This window comes from Terrapene carolina, unplaced genomic scaffold (assembly GCF_002925995.2).
Source record: "Terrapene carolina triunguis isolate 2854851 unplaced genomic scaffold, T_m_triunguis-2.0 Scaffold42, whole genome shotgun sequence".
In the NCBI taxonomy this organism is placed as follows: Eukaryota; Metazoa; Chordata; order Testudines; family Emydidae; genus Terrapene; species Terrapene triunguis.
Window position 1 is genome coordinate 29,904,309 of NW_020664393.1, and position 24,509 is coordinate 29,928,817.

Consider the following 24,509-nt stretch of genomic DNA (forward strand, 5'->3'; position numbering starts at 1 on the left):
AGCAAAAGTGGATGGGAACCTGGGAGGCAGTGACCATGAGATGGTCGAGTTCAGGATCCTGACACAAGGAAGAAAGGACAGCAGCAGAATATGGACCCTGGACTTCAGAAAAGCAGACTTTGACTCCCTCAGGGAACAGATGGGCAGGATCCCCTGGGAGAATAACATGAAGGGCAAAGGGGTCCAGGAGAGCTGGCTGTATTTTAAAGAATCCTTATTGCGGTTGCAGGAACAAACCATCCCGATATGTAGAAAGAATAGTAAATATGGCAGGCGACCAGCTTGGCTTAACAGTGAAATCCTTGCTGACCTTAAACGCAAAAAAGAAGCTTACAAGAAGTGGAAGATTGGACAAATGACCAGGGAGGAGTATAAAGACAGCGGGGATGATTTCTGTTCAGCCACAGGCAAACAGCCCAGCAGGAACGGCCACCTCTGAATGTCCCCTTAATAAAAGCATCCTATTTCAACCAGATGACCATGAATTATATCACTCTCCTGAGGATAACACAGAGAGATAAAGAATGGATGTTGCTTGAATCCAGCAAACACCAGGACCATACACTGCCATGCTTTGTTATGCAATGATTCCAGACTACGTGCTACTGGCCGGGCGTGGTAAAGTGTCCTACCATGGAGGACAGAATAAGGCTGCCCTCCCCAGAAACCTTTTGCAAAGGCTTTGGGAGTACATCCAAGAGAGCTTCATTGAGATGTCCCTGGAGGATTTCCGCTCCATCCCCATACACGTTAACAGACTTTTCCAGTAGCTGTACTGACCGTGAATGCATCCCAAGTCTTCAGGGCAAATTAATCATTAAACACACTTGCTTTTAAACTATGTATTATATTTACAAAGGTACACTCACCAGAGGTCCCTTCTCCACCTTCAAGGTCTGGGAGCCCACCTTGGGGCTGTCGGGGAAAACTGTTTCTCCGCTTGCTTGCTGTGTGCTATCTTCAACCTCCTCCTCATCGTCATCTTCCTCATCCCCAAAATCTGCATCCCTGTTGCGTGAGAATCCATTGACGGAGTCCACACACAGGGTGGGGTAGTTGTAGGGGCACCCCCTAGAATGGCATGCAGCTCATCAGAGAAGTGGCATGTCTGGGGCTCTGAACCGGAGCGGCCGTTTGCCTCTCTGGTTCTTTGGTAGGCTTGCCTCAGCTCTTTAAGTTTCACACGGCACTGCTGCAGGTCCCTGTTATGGCCTCTGTTCTTCATGCCGTTGGAGATTTTTTTTTCAAATATTTGGGCATTTCATCTTTTGGAACGGAGTTCTGATAGCACGGATTCCTCTCCTCATATAGCGATCAGATCCAGTACCTCCCGTTCGGTCCATGCTGGAGCTCTTTTGCGATTCTGGGACTGTATGGTCACCTCTGCTGATGAGATCTGCACGGTCACCTCTGAGCTCGCCACGCTGGCCAAACAGGAAATGAAATTCAAAAGTTCGTGGGGCTTTTCCTGTCTACCTGGCCAGTGCATCTGAGTTGAGAGCGCTGTCCAGAGCGGTCACAATGGAGCACTCTGGGATAGCTCCCGGAGGCCAATACCATCGAATTGCGTCCACGCTACCCCAAATTTGACCCAGCAAGGTCAATTTCAGCACTAATCCCCTTGTCGGGGAGGAGTACAGAAATCGATTTTAAGAGCCCTTTATGTCGACAAAATTGGCTTCGTCGTGTGGACGGGTGCAGGGTTAAATCGATCTAACGCTGCTAACTTTGACCTAAACTCGTAGTGTAGACCAGGGCTAAGGCTATGTCTACACTACCACTTTTGTCAGTATAACTTATGTCGTTGGGGTGTGAAAAAAACATCCCCCTGAGCAACATATACGTTACACCGACAGAAGCGCTGGTGTGGACAGCACTATATTGGGAGCAGAGCGTCTCTGGCCGACATGGCTACCGCTGCTTGTTGAGGTGGTTTAATTATGTTGATGGGAGAGCTCTCTCCCGTCGGCATAGAGCGGCTACACGAGAGATCTTACAGCGGTGCAGCTGCATTGGTACAGCTGTGCCACTGTAAGCTCTCTAGTGAAGACATGGCCCTATTGTTAATTTAGAACAAGACTTTAGCCTCGCAAATGCAACAGAAGGCAAGTATTAAAATTATGGTTCTTTGTCAAAATTCCTGATAGGGGAGTTACGCCAGCGATCTTAGTTAAAATACAGTTCAACTCTTGCCTCCATGTTCAGCTTAACTTGTTTGCTTTTCTATCCAAATTCCTCATCTGCCTTAGCACACCATAACACTTGGGTCACTATCTCTTTCCACTTTCGTGTTGGCATACTTGCACATTAATGTTCAAAGGAACACATGGAGGCAATTGCTTGCTGGATGGAACTTGCATAATAATTGGAAAAGGGTTGCACAGTTGACAGGTATGCAAACCTGATATCAGATGCAGAAGGACATGTGGTGCAATATTTTATATAATCTCTTGGATATTTTGCTGTACTTAGGTGAGAGGTGGTTAGTTTGAGAGGTTCAGATGAGAAACAGGGCAGTTCTCATAATGGTAATTTTTTTAGATTTATTTGACTTACTTGCAAGGTATAAAAAGATAGGCTTGTCTACACTTACAGCACTACAGTGGCACAGCTGCATTGCTGAGTGAAGAGGCTACCTACACCAATAGGAGAGCTTCTCCCGTCGGCACAGGTACTCCACCTCCCTGAGAGGCGGTAGCTATGTTGACTGGAGAACCCCTTCCGTCGACACAGCACTGTCTACACCAGGGGTTAGGTTGGTAAAACTACATCACTCAGGGGTGTGGATTTTCCACATCCCTGAGCAATGTAGTTATACCAATATATATTTGTAATGTAGACCAAACCACAATGTCTACACTTAAAATGCTGCAGCTGCACCATTGTAGCATTTTAAGTATAGACACTACTTATCCTGACTGGAGAGCAGTTCTCCCATTAATGTATGTAAGCCATCTCCCCCCGAGAGGTGGTAACTAGGTCAACGGAAGAATTCTGTCTACATCAGGGGTTAGGTCAGTATAGCTGTCTCTCCTGGGAGGTGGATTTTTCACACCCCTGAGCAACATAGCTATACCGATGTAAATTCCTTGTGTAGACCAGGCCATGTTGTGAGATCATGTGGAAGCTATTAAGGCTGGTACCACAAAGGTAATCATAAGAAGATTAGGGTTGGAAGAGACCTCAGGAGGTCATCTAGTCCAGGGGTAGGCAACCTATGGCACGCATGCCGAAGGTGGCACGCGAGCTGATTTTCAATGGCACTCACACTGCCTGGGTCCTGGCCACCGGTCCGGGGGGCTCTGCATTTTAATTTAATTTTAAATGAAGTTTCTTAAACATTTTAAAAACCTTATTTACTTTAAATACAATAATAGTTTAGTTATATATTATAGACTTATAGAAAGAGACCATCTAAAAATGTTAAAATGTATTACTGGCACACAAAATCTTAAATTAGAGTGAATAAATGAAGACTCGGCACACCACTTCTGAAAGGTTGCCGACCCCTGATCTAGTCTAGACCCCCTGCTCAAAGCAGGACCAACACCAACTAAATCATCAGAGCCAGGGCTTTGTCAAGCCGGGCCTTAAAAACCTCTAAGGATGGAGATTCCACCACCTCCCTAGGTAACCCATTCCAGTGCTTCACCACCCTCCTAGTGAAATAATGTTTCCTAATATACAACCTACACCTCCCCCACTGCAACTTGAGACCATTGCTCCTTGTTCTGTAATCTGCCACCACTGAGAACAGCCGAGCTCCATCCTCTTTGGAACCCCCCTCCAGGTAGTTGAAGGCTGCTATCAAATCCCCCTCCTCACTCTTCTCTTCTGCAGACTAAACAAGCCCAGTTCCCTCAGCCTCTCCTCGTAAGTCATGTGCCCCAGCCCCCTGATCATTTTCATTGCCCTCCACTGAACTCTCTCCAATTTGTCCACATCCTTTCTGTAGTGGGGGGCCCAAACCTGGACACAATACTCCAGATGTGGCCTCACCAGTGCCAAATAGAGGGGAATAATCACTTCCCTTGATCTGCTGGCAATGCTCCTACTAATGCAGCCCAATATGCCATTGACCTTCTTGGCAACAAGGGCACACTGCTGACTCATATCCAGCTTCTCATCCACTAATCCCCAGGTCCTTTTCTGCAGAACTGCTGCTTAGCCAGTCAGTCCCCAGCCTATAGCGGTGCATGGGATTCTTCCATCTTAAGTGCAGGACTCTGCACTTGTCCTTGTTGAACCTTATCAGATTTCTTTTGGCCCAATCCTCCAATTTGTCTAGGTCACTCTGGACCCTTTCCCTACCCTCCAGCATATCTACCTCTCTCCCCAGCTTAGTGTCATCCATGAACCTGCTGAGGGTGCAGTCTATCCCATCGTCCAGATCATTAATGAAGATGTTGAACAATATCGTCCTCAGGACCGGCCCCTGGGGCACTCCGCGTGATTCTGGCTGCCAACTAGATATCGAGCCGTTGATCACTACCCATTGAGCCCGACAATCTAGTCAGCTTTCTATCCCCCCAGAACTCCCTACCCATCCAACCCTGCTCCCTGTCTCTTGACTGCCCCCTCCAGAACCTCCCTGCCCCTTCTCCGACCCCCTAGCCCCTTACCGTGCCGCTCAGAGCAGCGTGTCGGGCTCCGCGCGGAGCCGGACACACTGCCGTGCTCCCCAGCGGAGCGCACAGCCCAGTCCCCGCCCTCGCAGAGTGCTGCTGAGCAGCGCGCTGGGCAGCAGGGGGGGAGCAGGGGGAGGAGCTCCAGACTGCCGGAGGCCCGATGCGAACGTCCGGCGATCTGCGAATGAAGGGAGGGGGAGGTGGAGGGGGAGAGGAGGGAAGTGATCTCAAGTTGCAGGGGAGAGGAGGGGGAAGCGGTGGAGGGGCTCTGGCTGCCGGAGCCCCGTGCGAGTGGCACGATCCGTCCGGCTGCCCTGTCAGCCGCACTCGCTCTGCATGGGGGGGAAATCCGGACATTTACAAATTCCCCCCGGACGCTATTTTTAACTCAGAAAAGCCGGACATGTCCGGGAGAATCCGGATGAATGGTAACCCTACCCAAAGACTCTCTCTCAACAGGCTTTTCTCCAGTTTCATACTGAAGATCTGAGCAATCATACTGCTCACTTACATACAGTGCAACTCCTCCATCTTTCCTCCCCTGCCTGTCCTTTCTGAACAGTTTATACCCATCCATTACAGTGCTCCAGTCATGTGAACTACCCCACCAAGTCTCCAGTCACATCATAGTTCTTTGACTGTACCAGGACTTCCAATTCTTCCTGCTTGTTTTCTAGGCTTCTTGCTTTCGTGTACATGCACCTAAGATAACTAGCCGATTGCCCTACTTTCTCAGTATGAATCAGGAGGTCTCCCCTGTTGCACCCTCCTCCTTGTGTTTCTTCCCGGTGTCCCATTTCCCCACCTCCCACCCCCAGCGAACCTAGTTTAAAGACCTCCTCACTAGGTTAGTAAGCCTGCCTGCAAAGATACTCTTCCCTCTCCCTCTTTTCCTTAGGTGGATCCCATCTCTTCTTATCAATCCTTCTTCCCAGACCAACATCCCATGGTCGAGGAATCCAAAGCCCTCTCTCCCACACCACCTGCGTAACCAAGCATTTACCTCCACAATTCGACAGTCCCTAACTGTACTTATCAAACCTAATGCAAAATGAATTTATCAGTATGAGCGCAAGAAAAATATAGCAGACTATTTTTTACAAAAGTTGGGAAAGTTAAATACTGCTAGCGTTTATTTTGCTGGAGGAAATGCTTCCCACTAGCTGCTTAGTGGCAGGGGCGGCTCTAGCTTTTTTGCTGTCCCAAGCACGGCAGGCATGCCGCCGAAGGCTGCCTGACTGCCGCCCTTGCAGGAACCGGCAGGGCGCCCCCCGTGACTGGGCGCCCCAGGCACGTGCTTGGAGCCACCGCTGCTTAGTGGATATAAATTGTGGTAATTAAGGTCTAAGTAAGAAGCATCTCTTACAAGTTTTGTCTATTAGTTTTCACATGGTTGTCCTTTATTTCCTTGAATTAGGCATTTTAGTTATTTATGGATCCAAAGCAATAAAATAGAGAAGTTAAATGTCTGTCTGCAACTGAAGTCAGATGTGGTGGGGGAGGCTGTGATCCATGCCCGCAGGTCAGAAGGGGCTCGGATTTGGGCCTCTTGGTGCATGTAAATATAGGGGTGTTTTGGAAATTTCAGCATAATCCCCTTCCCCCCAACACACACCACTTTCACGTGGGCCTGAAGAGGAGAGACTTGCAAATGGTATGAGTGAGATGGATGCAGCACAATCAGGGCCGGCTCCAGGCACCAGCCCACCAAGCATGTGCTTGGGGGCGGCGCCTGGAGGGGGGCGGTGCGGTGGGGCACGCCGGCCCGAGACCAGGGCCGCGACTGAGCTCGCCACCCTCCCCCTGGCGCTCTGGCCGGTCGGGGAGAGCGGGGCCCCGGCTGGGCTCTCCGTCCTCCCCCCGGCGCTCTGGCGCTCCGGCCGGTCGGGGATTGCGGGTCCACGGCCGGGCTCGGCGCCCTCCCCTGCCGCAATGGGGGGGGCGGCGGCGGAGGGGTGGGGGGGGACGGTGGCTTTTTTGCCTAGGGCGGCAAAAAAGCCAGAGCCGGCCCTGAGCACAATCCTCCCCACGCTCAGAGGGAGAGACTCTGTCAGCCCCAGCCCAAGTCGCTGCCAGCACCAAAGATGGCGGCTGAGGGCTAGCTCAGGGCCGGGCGGCGCCGCGGCGGAGGCAGCTTCCGCCCGGCTGCAGTCACGTGGCCGCTGCCGCCCGCCCCTGGCCCCCCTTGGCCGCGCCGGGCTGGCTGCAGAGCCCTGGCCGGGACTTGGGTCCGCTTCGCGGTGGCTACGGGCGGGCTGACGCTGGGCGCGATGCAGGCCCCGGCGGGCCGCGAGGCGGAGCCCGAAGACGGGGCGGACCGCACCCCGCTGCTGGGCGAGTCCCAGCCCGGCACAGGTGAGAGCCGGGGCGGGGGGATGGGCCAGCAGCTGTCCCGGGCGAGCCGGCCTCCCCGCGTTGCTATGGAGCGGGCGCCCCAGGGCGGGCGGGGTGCAGTGGTCAGAGCGCCCCGGCAAGGCTGTGGCAGCGGGAGCAGCTTGGCCCAGCGGGGCTGCGAGCCCAGCGCTCCTGGCAGGGACTGAGGGGTCCCTCTGAGCCTGCTGTGCCGGCCCCTGCACCCCTGAGAACCGCCGCTGGGGTGCACTGTCCCCTCTCCCAGCCCCAGTGCACCGGGACGGGGCGTCCTCTCGCGGCTGGCCCGGGTGTTCCGGGCTGGGCGCTTCCAGGGTACTGCGAGGCGCTCTGCCCGGATCAAGTGTCTTTGCGGAGAGGGGCTCCTCTTCTAAACCTCCCCCCGGCTGCACGTCTGATCACGGGGATGGATGAACGTCCTGGATCACGTGGGGTCCGTGCTCTGTTACCCAGCAGACTGCTGCTAAAAGCCACTTTCAGGGAACTGAAATTTTCCACGGTGTCCCAAATCTTTGTAAAGGGTTGAGCATTTCTCCACTCGGTATTTTAATCTTCATCTGAATCTGTGGTCCTTTATGCACTATTAACTAGTTGCTATGGGAGCATTGTGTTGTGAGTTGTGCATACAGGTGAAGAAAAATCAATAGGGCAGAGGAAACTCTAAAACACAGGTCATTTTAAAGAATGAGGCAAGAGAAATAAATCAGTTCTGACCTTTTGAGGAGCATTCTCATTATTATTTCTCATTTTTATTTAAAATGAATATTACCCAAGCACACTAGAGGCCCCAGCCTTTGTGTTATGCATTGTACGAGTATATGGTACAAGACAGTCTCTATTCCAAAGAGTATACAATCTTGGACCCTGATCCTGTAAAGACTTACACGTGCATAATTTTAAGTACAAGGGTGGTCCTGTTGATTTAAAGTTAAGTCTTTGTAGGATCAGGTCTTGACCTAAACACTAACTGGTAGGAAAAGTGAGCAAATGGATTTCAAGAGAAGAGGAAGTTAACAGAACTGGGCAAAAAAATTAGATTTTTCAGTTTGTTGGCAGTTTCAGAAAGTGGAAGAAAAATTATTTTGGGTTGAACAAAACGTTTGATTTTGACAAAAATCAATGTTTCAGTTTTGAACATTTTTAAATATCTTTGATTTTTAAAACAAACTAAAGGGATTTTTGAAACAGTTATAGTAATACTAATATAACCATGTCTTTTAATAGCTGAGCTGTGTAGACAACCTGTAAGTACAAAGTAGATATATAGTGGGGGGAGGCATAGGTTTGCTTACTAATTGAGGCAAATGAAGAGTCCTAACACTTTTTTCTGCCTAAACTATTATCAGCTGACCATGTTCCACAGGAGTCATGGTAGAAGTTAGTTGTAAGGAGGATTGGTAGTTGCTTTACAGCTTTTGGGGAACAAGGGGTGATGGTGGTTCCACCCATAAGGGGTGTGTGGAAGAAGGCATGATGGCATTCATGGGAGCACCAGAAACTGTGGCTTTCTATTTGTCAGTTGTTAAAGCAATACATTCTTAACCTTGCACAATGTGCCATGCTCTAGTTTGAGTGGCTCACCTCAGCCACAAGAACAAATACAAGAGAACAACATCCTTAAACTGCAAAAGTACAGTATCAGGGAACTTTCAGTACAGACTTTCTCTTAAAAAAAAAAAAAAAAAAAAAAAAAAAAAAGCGGGGGGGGGAGACTATTTACAGTTCTAACCGAAAGACAGGAAAGCATGTTTTTGAAAGCAACAGAAGTAGGAGCAGAAGGCACTGTTCAAGGTAAGGAATTGAACCTTGAGTCTGACTGTGTTGGACCCTGCAGTGGCTTTTTTCCTATTCATAATCATTTTAAAAGGTGGGAGGAGAGTGAGATTTATCTTAAAAAAGTAAATCTGGAGCTTTCTGTGCTTTGATCGAGCATTCTCTAATAACATATAGATCAATAGATAGATGCATTAAGCAAAATATATGGTGAGAAGTTTACAACTTAAAACTGTATGGTGAAGTCATATGCTTATTAGATTTTTGTATAGTGCATTCATTTTCCAGACTTTATTTCTAAAGGAAGAGTAATAGAAATTCCAATTAATCTACATTTCCAAGGGAGTGTTAGATCATAAAAATGTGAAGCTTCATTTGTTTAACCTTTCTATTAACCATGATGTCTAAACAGATTTAGCCATAATTGTACTCATTCTTTGGAAACTGTCATGATCAATCAATTTATATTAAGAACCTATTGCTTCCAAAGCAACTTGAGAGAGGATAAAGTTGCTTGACTTGTTTTGCACACTGAGGACTTCCTGAAGAATTATTTAAATACCCAATACATCTCAATTGTACCCCTTGATCTCACTTAAAAATGAGATGTGCCTCTCTCAAATACTGTTTAAAAACAAGATTTTCAGAATTATCACATCCTGGTAAAGATGGACCTGTGTTTATCTTTTGCACTGAAGTTTTAGATTTTTCTTTTGTATTTAAATTTTTAATATATGCAGAAAAAGAAGTGATCAATATACACCGGCACAGCATTTTGAGGTGGTGGTCACCAATCTACACTTACATTTCATGTGCACTGTTGGTAAAATTTCCATTAGCTCCAGACTTAGCTCAGTAGTGGAAATCCCATTGTCCTACAACTTTTTACAAATTCAGCATAATCCTTTTTTTTTTTTAAACTCCTTGAAACTTCTATCTATAAACATTGAGCATCCGTTCAGATTCCTCTAGCAAAGTAGCATTATATTTCCCTGGTGTGTTTTCAGATTTCTTTGATGAGCCTGTCTTATAATACTAAACGCTGCCCATGAAGCAGTGTACACTCTGGTATGTCTGCAGAGAAGATTATTTTCTCCTTGTGTCATGCTCATTGTATAATTTTAGTTATTCACTACTATAATCCATTGCTTTTGAGTAAGCAGGTGTGCAGTTCCTGATCTTCCTCTTTTACCTTTAATTCTGCAAATGTTGCTTTGAAGGTCTAGGTACACAACAGTTGATTTTTCAACTCTTACCTGTATTCCCCATTCTCTCTATGATTGATTAATCCGTGTTCTGGCCTAGTGGCCATGATTTTGAATGTTAGTGATTTTGGCAGGAGGCATAACTTTAACTTACTGTTAAAGATGTATATCTTAGAATTCATTCTTAACATTTATTCTACCCTGTATCAGATGCGTTTTTAATTGATTCAGTCGTTCACAAATGTTGTCTCTTCTGGATTTCTTATCAAAAAATACTTGTTTGAATGTGTTTTCTTGTCATGGGAATGCTTTAAATTGTATTCATTCTTGTCTTTTATCTCAGCATTTATCAGCTGTTTTGTGTCTAGCACTGTTATTACTGTAGTTGTCCAGTTCATAAATTGAGAGAGTATTTTTGTTGCATTGTCTGGAGTCTTAAAATCTTATTTCTCTAACTACAACTTCTACATAGTTTGATTCCCGAACATGGACAACAGGTATTGCTTTCACCTTAAAATAAAAGACAACTTGGGAAAGTACAGATTGGATTATAGCTTGAATAGCCAGGAGTTAGGTGTAGGGCCAACTCCAGAAGTCCAAAGATTCAGTATTTGCTTTTAAGAATCTCTGTAATTTCCACACATGCTCCCACTCGGGCCACTTGTTTGTTAGGACTCATCCACACTAGAGCCGCAGCTTGCCCTAGTACAGTTTATTGCAACTTAATATATATGCGCAGGCTTCAGAGCTGCTCCTCAACTGCTATCCCGCCCCTGAGACTTCACTAACACGTCCACTACTAATGTTCTGCCTTCCAGTGTGGGAAGGATCCACATCACAGGGAACCCTATGGGTTGCCTGCTACCAGGCATGGAATCCTCACAAAGCACGGCTCCACGGTGTGTGGCAGACCTGAATTAACCATTGTACACTGGTTGCACTTGCACAGGGCACCTGACTACCTGGCCGGTTTTCTGCATTGCCAGTTGCAGGGTGCTGATGATTTTTTTTAAAATTTGTAAGCTACAAATGGAAAAAAAACCTGGCAGGTCAGGCTGGTGGTGGTGGTGGGGAATCTGGGAGGGAAAGGAGCGGTTCTGGCTGATGGTGGTGGTGAGATTGCTGGAAAGAGAAGTGTCGGGGGGGTTAGGGTGGGGTGAGGGGGGGACACCTGGATGGGGGAGAGAGAGATCGGGGTGGAGTGGGACTTCTGGGAGAGGCCTGGCTTCTCAGGTTGCTTTTTGGGGTTCAGCTCATCTTTAGTCATTCTGCTACCTCGCTGGTATTGGTGTCATGAATCGTCAGAGCCATGGTGTCCTCTTCAGCGTCCTGGTAGTTGGCCATCATGGTATCCAAGTCCACCAGTCTTCCACAGGGACAAGAACCAGCTTTCCTGCTCGCTTGGCTGCTGATGCCAAATGCTGGAATTGGTGTCTCAGCGTCAGTCACTTGATTCAGCTCAAAGTCCATCTAAGACTCAGTGTCCCTTTCCCTTAGGAGCTGGTAAAGTTCCTCTCTTAGCCCTGCCTATTTTTCAAAAGGCAGCAAAGAATCTCTGGCTCAGATATCCAATGCACTAATGCACTTGCTGTTTTCTGATTTGTATGGTCTCCAGCAAGTTCTGCTTTCATCAGGAACCCTTTCCACTAGAGCTGGGGAACCAGCTGGACTTGTTCAAGTTCATTTCTAAGTCACATTTCATAAATACACCCAGGCAATTAGCCTACTTAGCAAACGTTTCTCAGAACAAAATGAGAGAGTGAATATTAGATTTATTTTAAAAATCAAATTGCCATGTATATTGAAATTAAATATTCTAGCTTTATTAGTATATATTTAATATAATAAAAATGTCATACTATATTTTAAAATATTCAATCTAATAACTATTAATTTGAGATGTTCTTATATTTATAACTATATCATTTGGTCTGTCTACTCCTGGGGGAATTCTGTGCTGCCAAAAAATTAAAAATTCTGCACACTATTTTAAAATTTTGCATATTTTATTTGTCAAAATAACACCATATAATCACACCAGTTTCAATTATTTTTGTAACAATACAGACAACAAAAAAGATTCAGGAAAATCTTTTTGACAAATAGATTCCTTACTAGGCATATTAATTCAAAACTCTGAGTAATAATTCATTTAAACTACAATACAGAGCCGTATTTCCCGCACCTCTCAGAAGCAGTGCAAAGGCTTGGAGGAGTCAGGAGCTGAGGGAGAGGGAAGTAAATTGCTGGGAAAGAGTCTAGGGTGTGAACTTGTAGGGTTGTTGGGTATGGATGGGAAAAATATGGCACAGATTTTTGTGGGGGCAGGGAGGGATTGTTAGGGGGCTTCCCCCGTGCTGGCTGATCCCTAGCCTCTCCCATTCAGTCAGGTACATCAGTCCCTGTCCCCATGTGTTCCTGCACCTCCATGTGTCCTTGTACCACCTGTCCACATGTGTCCCTCCACCCCCACTCAGACACCCCTGCATCCCCGTGTGGCCCTGAACCCCTTCCCCATGTGTCTCTGTGCCCCTACTCAGCCACCCCCTGTCCCTGTACCCCCTCCCTTTGTCCCCATGTGTCTCTGTTCCCCCACTTAGCCACCCTGTCTTTATGTTGCTCTGCACCCCTTCCTCCGTCACCATGTGGCCATGCGCCTCCATTCCCATTCAGCCCCTGCCCAGTCTGTCCTGCCCCACTAGCCCTTATAAGCCCCTGTCTGACACACACCCCAGCACCCCACGCTGTCTGTCTCCCCATAACCCTCATCTCTTGACCTGGCCTGACAGGTGCTGTGATGAGGGCAGGCTCTTTCTCTTCCCTAGCTGGCCAGGAGCTGCTGCTCTGTTCTATCACCACAGTGCCCTCAGATGGGCAAAGGGCAGAACTGCAGATGTTATTTTCTGCTGGGAGCTGCTACTGTTCTTGTGCCACTGCGCCCCCAGGTGGGCATAAGGCGGAACTGCATCAACATTTCAGCAGAAGATTTTTTCTGCACAAAAAAATAAAAATATGCACAGCTCATTAATTGTGTGTGCGCGCAGTAGCTCAGAATTCCCCTAGGAGTATCTGTCTGGCTTAAGGAAGGTGAGTAGTCCCCAATTTCCATAGTGTACAGAGCCAAAAAATTATTTTATCTGACGCTGAGTGTATAGGAGTTGTACTATTTGAGCTGCTGGAGAGATCTCTCTAGCTGTAAAGGAGAGGGTAAGATTTTTCTTCTCCAGGTGTAGCAATCAGATCTAGTCACTTTACTGATCCAAAAGATTCATTTTTACTGCTCTTCCGTCCCATCACCATTGAGAACGTGAGCTGGACTTTCATGGCTCACATTTTCAATTCTGTTGATGATGCCATGTTCTATCTACAGAATCTATATTCGTGCTGGTGATGTGAAACGCAGAACCCGCTTGACTTCCAGATCCAAGGCTGAGTTCATTGGAGAGTTAGAAATCTCGCCTTGTTATAGAGTAACATCCAGAACAAAATTTGTCCTAGAAGCTGTAGAGATGTAACAAACATGGAACCCCATGGTGGCCATTCTATAGCATCACTTCAGGAGAATCTCTCAAGTCACAAAGGGAAGCAGGCTACTGCACACATTTTCAAGTATATAACATACTTGCCACTAATCTTGTTTGTTTTTTTTTTATTGTGAAGTTTCATTTTGAATAACCATGTTTCAGAAAACCTCTTGTAACCATACTGTTAAATCCCCTTTGTAAAAATCATGCACTACATTTATGCTTGAGGATCAGCCCTTTGACCAATAGGTATATATGCTCTTAACTGCCAATATGTTTGGGAGAGTTGCTACACTTGTATGGTTTGCATGTCCGCAGGGAACTTAGATCAAAAACTTTTCTTCCCACTCCCACTGAGTCACTCAATATCTAAAATATGTTTTTCAGGGTAAATAAACTTGTTTTCTCACTTTTATACATAAATATCTAAGTTATACTGACCAAAATGCTTTTTATCCTTTTTTGCAGCATCTAACTTTTAAAAATTTCTTGTTTCAGTGCCTACATGCTGCTCCGCTCGCTACAATTTAGCATTACTGGCCTTTTTTGGATTCTTCCTGTTGTATGCGTTACGTGTGAATCTAAGTGTTGCTCTTGTAGACATGGTAGAAACTAATACAAGTTTAGCAAAGAATACAACTTCCAAAGTGTGTCCAGAACATTCTTCAGCCCTAAACATACCTCGGAATACAACGGTAGGATTTAATATATATTTTCTAAAATATGTGATGTTATTTTCAACAGCATGCTGTAATTGAGTTTGATGTTTCATGTTTAACTCCTTTATTAACAGTAGAGGAGCGGTGCACTGTTTTATTTGTTTTTTTTACCCAGACCTTCTCAGAATATAGATTGGCTCTTTTAGAGCTATTCTGAGACCTTAGGTGAATAATGTGCTGTCCTAAAGGACAGACTGTATTACATCCTTTCTAAACTGTACTTAGCAAAATGGCTACACTGACCTTGTAGGTCTAATATGACTCACTCTGAATTGTTTGTGTGAAGTGGACATTTCCTGTTGTTGTATCTGCGTCAGAGCAATTGAGAATTCCGTGTCTCTGCCATATTAAGTTACACCTGTTTTTCATAGTCTTGACTTTGTATGAAATTTTGTTGTAATGAAAGGGACATGTTTCATTACATCTTTACTGCATACATAATATTCTTTATCGCCTCACTTGTGATCTGTCTCACAATTCTGGTTGGTCCTTCATATCCATCCTCTTTCTTTCCTCCCCTCTCTCCGACCTTTGAAACTACCTTCTCTGATCTATTTCTAACAAACACATTGATTTTTCCTTTCTGTTTCCTACTCTTTTCCATATCTGTGCTTTTTTCCATTCTCCCCTGGAACACCAATTTGCAGAGCCATCTCTCTTCACTGAAGCTCTTCCTAGAATCTTTCATACTGCCTATGAGAAATGAGTTGATGATTTAAAAAAATAAAAAAGTTGAGTGCCCATGAAAATGTGTGCATGTCTTAACTGACAACTGTGCATCTTATTAGTGTAAAACTCATCCTGACTCACCTTTTTGGCTCATTTAGGACTTGCTTGTTGAGTCGTGTCTGAATTTAGACCAGAAGCTGTTTGGGGCAGGGACCAGATCCCTCCTTGTTCCTGTGAAGTGCCTGACACACACTTGGATTCTCAGAAAATAATTAATGATGATTCAGAACTTCTATGTCTCATGCTCTCCAAAACCACCACCTCTGCATCTGTCAGTGCCCTTCCATCTCTTATCTTTATAATTGAAAACTTCGCTTCTCTGGTCTCTTCTTTTACCACTCTGTCCTCCAGTCTTCTACTAAGGTTGTCTGCCCATGCCGTTACTCTGATCTCTCTCTCTCGCGCGCGCGCACACACACACACACACACTAGTGCATCCCTGTCTCTTCTTGAATTCTCCTTTCCATAACCTTGCTGCTCCCTTATACATTTGTCTGCTTTTCCATCTGCTCCTTATTCTGCCCCATATAATCTTTTCGTCTCACCTCTACTTTCCTTTTCTTCTTTCTCTTTGCATTTTGGCTTGCATCAGGCTATCCCTATTCCAAAAACTGGCTGCCTAAGTAAAGGCCAAGTGAGTAAAAGCCAAGATGAAATGCAGTGAGACCCTCAAAGTTTAGCCATCAGGACTAAATAATGAACCATGGTTTAATTACATTCTTTGTCTGATATTAGTATTGCATGATGCAGAAAGAATTCTAGTTAAGCCCTTTTCTATTTTCCTTCCTCAGGGGAAAAAGTATTCTTGGGATGCGGATACTCAAGGATGGATCCTTGGTTCCTTTTTCTACGGCTACATCATTACTCAGATTCCTGGTGGATATTTTGCACGTAAAATAGGAGGGAAGCTGTTGCTGGGGTTTGGCATCCTGGGTACCGCTGTCTTCACTCTGTTTACCCCCTTAGCAGCAGACTTAGGGGTTGGATACCTCATAGCAGTCAGAGCCTTGGAGGGGCTCGGAGAGGTACACCACATTGTCTTGTATTACCCTTAATCCAAATTGGAGTCATTTCCTGTATCAAAATAGTTTTGTTCTTCTAGCACAGCAGTTCTCAAACTGTGGGTCAGGACCCTGTTTTAATGGGGTCGCCAGGGCTGGTGTTAGCCTGAGCCCGGCTGCCCGGGGCTGAAGCCTGAGCCCGGCTGCCCGGGGCCGAAGTCCGAGGGCTTCAGGTTACAGGCCTCCTGCCTCAAGCTGAAGCTCTTGGGATTTGGATTTGGCTCCCCTGCCCAGGCGGCGGGGCTCGGGCGGGCTTAGGCTTCGGCCCCCCCTTGTGGGGTTGTGTAGTAATTTTTGTTGTCAGAAGGCGGTTGCAGTACAATGAAGTTTGAGAACCCCTGTCTAGTATATGGGAAACCAAGAGTTAAAAAGAATTATTTTATTTGTACTTTTGCATCCTCTTCATGCACAAGGCATATTTGCAAGCAAAAGATTAATTCTGCCTAACTGCCCATGTGCGTTTTTTGTCAAACAGCTTCTCGTTGAGTCATGAGACTAATAGGTTGTGCTGCTGTTCTGAAGTATATTATTTAATTGACACATGAAAGTTTGAGTAGATAATTCTGGAATTACCATATATTTCAACAGAATAAAAAATTGTTTTCCAGGGTGTCACCTTTCCTGCTATGCATGCCATGTGGTCGTCTTGGGCTCCACCACTGGAACGCAGCAAGCTCCTTAGCATTTCGTATGCAGGTGAAAGAGAATGAACTGTCCAGATTGATAACAGGATTATGTTTAGTCTATTAACACTTTTTAAAACTATTCATGTATCTAGTTAAAAACATAATTTACCCTCATTATGCAAGCTATTGTTTACTGTTTCAATGTCTGTTCTCAAATGTCTCTTCAGGATAATGACTTAGAAAAATAGCCCATAATAACAAGATAAAGAGACTCCTTACTATCTGCTCCACACATGAAAGTGCAGTGCAGTACAACTTGTCTCTGTGGTCCTAAACACTCTCTGACAGAGTTATGTTATATACAATGGTGCAACAAATTACTGAAAATTATGCTGCAAAGACGCTGTATAGTAAATAAACTAAAACATTTAGGAACCAAGGAGGAAAGATAGTCACAAGCAAGAGTAAAAAGAGAATTTTTGAGAGTCGATAGAGTCCAAAGAAGTTAACAAAGTTACAATGGCATAAGATAGGTATATAAGTGAGAGGAGAATCAGTCTATCAATTCCAAACCCTGTTCAGTGGGCAGGAACTATGCTGGATAAGACATCTTAAATGTAAATTCAGAGAACAATCTTTTTTCTTCTTTGCTCATGTTTTCATTCTTAGCAGTCCTGTGATTTTTGGGCTTATTTTCTTTTGTCAACACTTAATGTTAAAGTAATATATAGTTCCCATTTAAATATCCATGGAATTATTATTTTGATGTGTGTTTTACGTGAACATTGTGTTTTGTTTAATTAGCCAATTTGTGGTTGAAGCTTTCTCCCAAAGTGAACGTGATCACATCTCTTCATATTGCCCTATTTCAGCCAGAACACAGTTCAGACACCTTAGTCTGTTCTTACTTTTTGAACCTGTCTGACCAACAGATCAACACAGTGATATCTGCTGGTTTCAGACTAGGTTTGGAAAGTGATTTTGTAAAATGACATTTTGAGGTTCTGTACTGATTGTGTTTAAATGATTCCCAGGTTAGATTTCCTTAGTTTACAAGCACTATGATGGCTTTTTTCCCCCTAACTGCCGTCTCCTCGACCTGAATCTTGGATTGGAAAGTCAAGAAAGGTTCTTTCCTGCTCATGAAGCATCACCAGTAATAGCTTTGCACATGAAATTCTTCTGTTACCTACACAATCCCACTGAGGTTAATAGGATTTGCCTTGCATAACTGAGAGCAGACGGTGGCCCTACACATGGAACCTAGTTAACAGTTCTGTTGATTATGGGAATACTATCCAGCTTTCACATTCATAGCCATGCAAAGGCAGCACAGCTATCAGCAGTTAAGAGCAGTAAAAACTGAGTGGGGGAGTCAGTAAATGTGAGTCAGAAGATTTGTAGGGAACAGATCTTTGACTAAAAAAGTGCCCTTCTTGTTATGCTGTCACTTTTCAGAGTCGAAGTGTGTTTTTAGTATGCCTCCATTTCACATTTGGAACCCCCCAGTTTATCAGAGATTGGTAATAGGCCAAGAACTCACCTGTGTTTCTCACTCTTTCATAGATCTTCCATTGGTAGTGTTGAAAGTTATGAGACTTTGCAATTCCATTTTTTCATTCTATCAAAGCAGTTACAGTACTACTGTTGAACTTCATTGTTGTTCCCAGTAGCTGAAATGACAGCCCTCTAGTGGTGGTGAAAATGTTTATCTGCACGCTTCTTTATGGTAAATCAGCAACAGCAGCAACAACAAAATCCAGCTAGTAATTCCAGCCATTGTATGTTTTCTTGGATCAACCCATATGCCACTTAAATGTGTATTGGTAAATTGAAAAACAAACTGTTTTCTTCTAGGTGCACAGTTAGGAACAGTTGTGTCTCTTCCATTGTCTGGCTTAATTTGCTACTACGTGAACTGGATTTATGTATTCTACATATTTGGTAAGTATTTGGGTTTTTTAAATTCCAAACATACTCCTCTAGTGAAGATTTCCTTTTGCATTTCTGTGACACCTCTTACCTTAGGATTGCAAATAAGTGATCAAATACTTCTAAAGATGTGCTCTTCCATATTCTGAAGCTGCTGATGCAGTGACATTTTCTGTCATGGAAAATCTAAAGGCACTTTCCCCTGCTTTACGAGAACAGTGATTCACAAGGACTTCCTGAGGGTAAATAAATAAATAAATGTGTGTGTGTGTGTGTTTGTGTTTATTTATTTATTTATATTTCCCAGGAGAAATAAGGTTTATTGTTTTATTCTGATCCAGACTTCCCAAAACATTAAAACATTGCTTCCTTTGTTGTTTGATTCTTCAGAGAAACTGCTGCTTTCAATATAAGGTAAATTCCTGTAGAAGGCTGTAAACTATGCCTTCAGTAAGCAAATTTGCCCTTAAATTGGGCTAAATGCTATTACCCATCAAATATTCTGAGGTCAATCAATGTAGAAAAACCTAGGACTTGAATTTCTTGTTTGCTGTATGAAATTGAGTTAACTTTGATCCCTGGAATAAACATGCTCTTCTTATCTGAAGACCTTCTCAAAAGTAACTTGCATGCGTTCTCCATTTACAATGTTTCACTAGCAAAGCCACAGCAGTTGAGCTAGGGATTCACTAAAGAGTGCATTAAAAAGTGAGATGTAGTCTTCTTACTGAGAATCACATCCTAAAAGGTGATAGCAGCTCAGTTTACACACCTCAAGGAAAGAGAGAATGTATTTGAAATGACCACCACAGGTTCAACTGCTGCTTTCCACAACCCTTCCCCTGCATCTGGCCTAATTCCAAATCTACCTTATATTTGAGAGAGGAGACCACGAATAAATTATGAAGTATTAAATAGCTCCTGATTTCATGTTCCTAAAAAACAAAACCAACCCTAACCTCCAAGCAAAACAAAGGGTTAAAAGCAGAAAAACATGGATAAACTAGTGGAAAGAGAAGACCATTTTTATTATATAAAAACAAATACAATTGAGTAGTACTGCTGTGATCTGGTATTCCACCACAGAAACTGTTTTCCATAATTTATAGTATAGAATTTATTGCTGCTACTGCCAGTTTTATTATTGTTGTTAAATAACATTTTTTAACACAGCCCAAGTTTACTATTTTTATATTTAAAAAATAGATATACTACAATCACTTGGGCGTTTCATAACTGTGCATCTTGTGAATTTTTAGATTAAAATTTTGTATATGTATATGTTACTTACTTCCTGTGTCCTCCAGATACCTTGTCCTGTAGCTGTTCCATGTAGTGGACTGATAACAGATTCATTATTTACCATTATTGCAAATAAGGTCACTTTGAAGATGTCTCCATGCTAGGTCCTTCATATGAATCCTTGCCCACACTAAATGTTAAGGTCCATTCTCTGTCCTCACCTACAGCTGAGGCACTGTTGGTATGAGGATAGAGTTTGGCCCAAATATTCTAATACCATTTTTATTTGCTTGAGAGAATCATTTCCTCCCTTTGTGGTTCTAAGTGTTTGTATCTGTGTAGTACCTCAGGGCTTTCTTCAATTTAATGTGCAGCTTTTATTTATTTATTTTCAATGGAAGGTGCACTTGGAGTATTCTGGTTCCTCTTCTGGATCTGGTTGGTGAGTGATACTCCGGAAACTCACAGAAGAATCTCTCCCATTGAAAGGGAATATATTCTTTCTTCCCTCAAAGATCAGGTATGTAGCTTTGATGCAGCTTTTATTATTTAAATAAGAGCAGGAGCTACTGAGGGACAAACCTGCCATAATGTTGAAAGAAAAATTGAAGCTTAGATCAGCATTCTTAATCTGAAGCAACTGAGTAAACTTTAATAATAATAATAAAAAAAAAATCAAATAAAACAAAGGATGTTAATATACTGGACTGTTAGATCAGTGAGAAACAATCATTAGTCATGAAAAGAGATACCTGATAAAAAGAAAGCAAGTTTACCCTTGAATATGTTTAATCAAAAAGTAATGTGAATGCATGTTAATTTTGTAAATATCCCCAAAAGGTGAATGCAGTATGACAACATACACAGGTGCATGTCATCCACATTTTCTAGCAACATGGGTCTCCTGTTAATGTATTGATTTGCATTACAACATACCTTTTTCTGCCTGGACAGTGTAGGGATGTATAATTAAAGGAGAGTAATTGGAAAATGCAGACTCTAGAAATTGAGTTTGCTTCTGTGTCTAATTTTGCATAAAAGATACTGTGATCGACAAAAATACTTCATACTAAAATGGATTTAAAATAAGAAAAGTGGAGCTCTTATTTGCAGATCACTAAGCTGAGATATGGGAATCGCAATGTTTGGCATTTTAAAAAAAGCTTTGTTTGGCCTTGTAAGTGTGCGCAGACTCCCCGGCGGCGCCTCCTGCTGATTGTCCTCGGGAATTAGCATCCAGCCTCTAGAGCGCCCTCTTCAGGCCAGTATCTCGCTGCCACTGCTGGCCCCCATGTCCCTCCCAGGACCCCGGTGCCCCTTTAACTGGGTGCTGCCCCCTGGCAGTACCCCCAAAGTTCTGGGTCTTCCCCTCCCAGGGGAACCCTCACCCACTATCCCCACTTCGCCTCAGTCTTGGCTACTGCCCAGTCTCCATCTAGCCCCCGTTCACTGGGGCAGACTGCAGTATAAGCCACTCATCACAGGCAAAGGGGTTCGGACCTGCTGCCTCTGCCTACCCATGGGCTGCCCCGTGGCAACCCTGCACCTATTCGGCCTATAGTCAGGCCTGCGGCTTTCCAGGCCAGAGCTCCCAGCTCCCCTGGCCCTTCCCCAGCCCTGCTCCCAATCTAGGTGTCTTGCTTAGGTCCCTGCAGCCAGGCCTTTCTGCCTCTACAAGCAGAGGGAGACTTACTGGGCTTCTGGCTCACAGCCTCCTATAGGGGCCAGCTGGGCCTGATTGGGGCATGGCCACAGCTGAGCCTACTTTCCCCAATCAGCCCAGGCTTCTTGCCCCAGCCCCTCTCCTGGGCTGTTTCAAGCCCTGCAGGGCAGGAGCAGGTAACCCCCGCTACAGGCCTGTTGGCATATAATGTCACATTTTGATAAGTGATTTGGGTGCATACAGGAACACTTACATAATTCAGAACATGAATGGACTCAAATGATTATTAACAACAAGACATGCAAGCATTATACGTTGAGAGTCTATGGTGCTCTCACTGCTCAAGATCTCAGAATAGGAGAGATTCAGTTCACATGTGTTTGAGGAGTGACTTTAAGTCCCTAATTGTTGATAGTAGTAAGGAGGGAGTAATTGAGTTGTTACAAAAAGAACAGGAGTACTTGTGGTACCTTAGAGACTAACAAATTTATTTGAACATAAGCTTTCGTGGGCTAGAGCCCACTTCTTCAGATGCATAGAATGGAACATATAGTAAGGAGATATATATACATACAGAACATACAGGTGGAAGTAGCCATATCAACTCTAAGAGGCTAATTAATTAAGATGAGCTATAATCAGCAGGAGAAAAAAAACTTGTAGTGATAATCAAGATGGCTCATTTCAGACAGTTGACAAGAGGTGTGAGGATACTTAACATGGGGAAATAGATTCAATCTATTGAATGAATCTATTCAATCTAATGACTCAGCCATTCCCAGTCTCTATTCAAGCCTAAATTAATGGTATCTAGTTTGCATATTAATTCAAGTTCAGCAGTTTCTCGTTGAAGTCTGTTTTTGAAGCTTTTCTGTTGCAAAATTGCCACCTTTAAGTCTGTTACTGAGTGACCAGAGAGGTTGAAGTGTTCTCCTACTAGTTTTTGAATGTTATGATTCCTGATGTCAGATTTGTGTCCAATTATTCAGGGGCTCATTCACCTGCACATCTACCAATGTGATCTGTGCCAGCAATGCCCCTCTGCCCCCTCTGCCATGTACATTGGCCAAACCGGACAGTCTCTACGCAAAAGAATAAATGGACACCAAATTCAGGACAAACTGCTGAGAAATAGGGCAGACACACCCCAAAACTGGTGGTTTTCTCCCCTAAGATGTATCAGACCAGCAACAAAAGTAAACTTCTGTTTCACCACACTTGGCTAACAAGAAGTCAGAAAAGCAGTTTCCTTAGGCATTCCAGTCCTTGTATCACCACCAAAAACACTAGACTTAAAGATGAGTGGTTCTTTAAAACCAATTTCATCAAATAAAAGGTTCTTCTGATCCCAAAGGACCAGCCACACACCCAGGTCAATATATAACTCAGATCTTACACAATAATCACACTGTTGCCAATCCTGTAGTATCTAAAATCTAAAGGTTTATTTATAAAAAGAAAGAAAGAAAGAAAGGTGAGAGTTAAAATTGGTTAAAGGAATCAAGTACATACAATAATTGCAACGTTCTTCTTTCAGGCTTATAGCAGTGATGGAATAAACTGTTGGCTTAAGTCAAGTCTCTGATAGCTTCCAAATCATTGGAAGGTCCTCAATCCCTTGGTTAGAATGCTCCCATTTGTATAAGTCCATAGTCCAGAGGCTTGAGCATGAAAGAGGCAAAATGGAGATCTTTCCAGCGCCTTTTATAACTTCTCTCAAGGGAAGGGAATCCCATTGTTCTTACTGTGGAAAATTACAGGTAAAAGATGGAGTTTGGAGTCACATGGGCAAGTCACATGTCCATGTATGACTTCACTTAGTGATGGGGGGGGAGTCCATTAAGAGTAGATGGACATCTTCCATTGTAAGTTAAGTGTTCTTTAATGGGCCATTCTACTTGAATAGTTCCTTAACAATGTGCTGGCTAAACACCTTGTTGGTGTTACCCAGAAGCAAACACCTTAGAAATACAAGTACATAGTTAATATTCCTAACTTCAGCTACAAAAATGATACATGCATACAAATAGCATAATCATATTCAGTGAATCAGAACATTTCCATAAACTTCTTACATGCCACATTTTGAACAAGATTTGTTGCACTTGTATAACAGTGGTAGCAACGATCTACGTGGTCATAATTTAATCAGATAATGTCACACCTACATACCAAAGTAATTGAGGGAATAAACCCACTTTTGTATTATTGGTTTCAGTAGGGTTTCAGCTGCAGTAGCTTTTTAAATAAAAAGGCAAAAAATATGACTTAATAATTGACTCCATAATAGATTTCTGACTTTCCATTTGCTTCCTAATTTGTCAAGTTTTGTTTAGTTCAGTTACTATAATTAACTATAAAGAACACACATTTAAGGATTCAGGCTGAGTTTGAATGTGCTCTTCAGAATGCAAAATAATCAGATTTAGATAAGGTTCAAAATATCTTGAATAAATATTCCTAGGAGTTGTCCTGATTATTCCCCTCCATTTTCCTAGCTTTCTACTCAGAAGTCTGTACCATGGGAACCCATGCTGAAATCCGTTCCACTCTGGGCTATTGTAGTGGCACACTTTTCTTATAACTGGACTTTCTACACTCTTCTCACACTATTGCCTACGTACATGAAGGAGATCTTGCGGTTTGATGCACAAGAGGTGAGATAAAATGAAAATATTCCAATCCATTTCCTGTTATAGTTCATGACTTAGTTTTCCTCTGTGTAGTAGAGTGGTGATATTAGGGTGACCAGATAGCAAGGGTGAAAAATCGGGGCAGGAGGTGAGGGGTAATAGGAGCCTGTATAAGAGAGAGACCCCAAAATCTGGACTGACCCTATAAAATCAGGACATCTGGTCACCCTAGGTGATATGGTCTAGTGTTTAGAACAGGGTACTCAGTCGGGAAGCTAGGATTCTACCCCAGATTGTCATTGACATGTCATCACTAGTCTCCACACATTGAATTTTTCCTGCTGATGTCCATTAAATTATTCCATAGCTACTAACATTGTTTAATTGCACTGTCTCCTCTCTGC

The 24,509-nt window shown here is 43.8% G+C and overlaps 1 protein-coding gene across 1 annotated transcript in view; it reads left to right on the top strand.

Moving 5' to 3' along the window:
• Window positions 1-6,803: 6,803 nt before the first annotated feature.
• SLC17A5 (solute carrier family 17 member 5) overlaps window positions 6,804-24,509 on the top strand; it is a 38,551-nt gene continuing 20,845 nt past the window's right edge. The window contains exons 1-7 of the mRNA XM_024193902.3: window positions 6,804-6,983; window positions 13,999-14,195; window positions 15,740-15,973; window positions 16,618-16,705; window positions 18,493-18,579; window positions 20,211-20,329; window positions 23,971-24,129. Coding sequence (XP_024049670.1) covers window positions 6,899-6,983; window positions 13,999-14,195; window positions 15,740-15,973; window positions 16,618-16,705; window positions 18,493-18,579; window positions 20,211-20,329; window positions 23,971-24,129 — 969 coding nt within the window. The 5' untranslated portion in view covers window positions 6,804-6,898. The remainder of the gene's footprint in view (window positions 6,984-13,998; window positions 14,196-15,739; window positions 15,974-16,617; window positions 16,706-18,492; window positions 18,580-20,210; window positions 20,330-23,970; window positions 24,130-24,509) is intronic.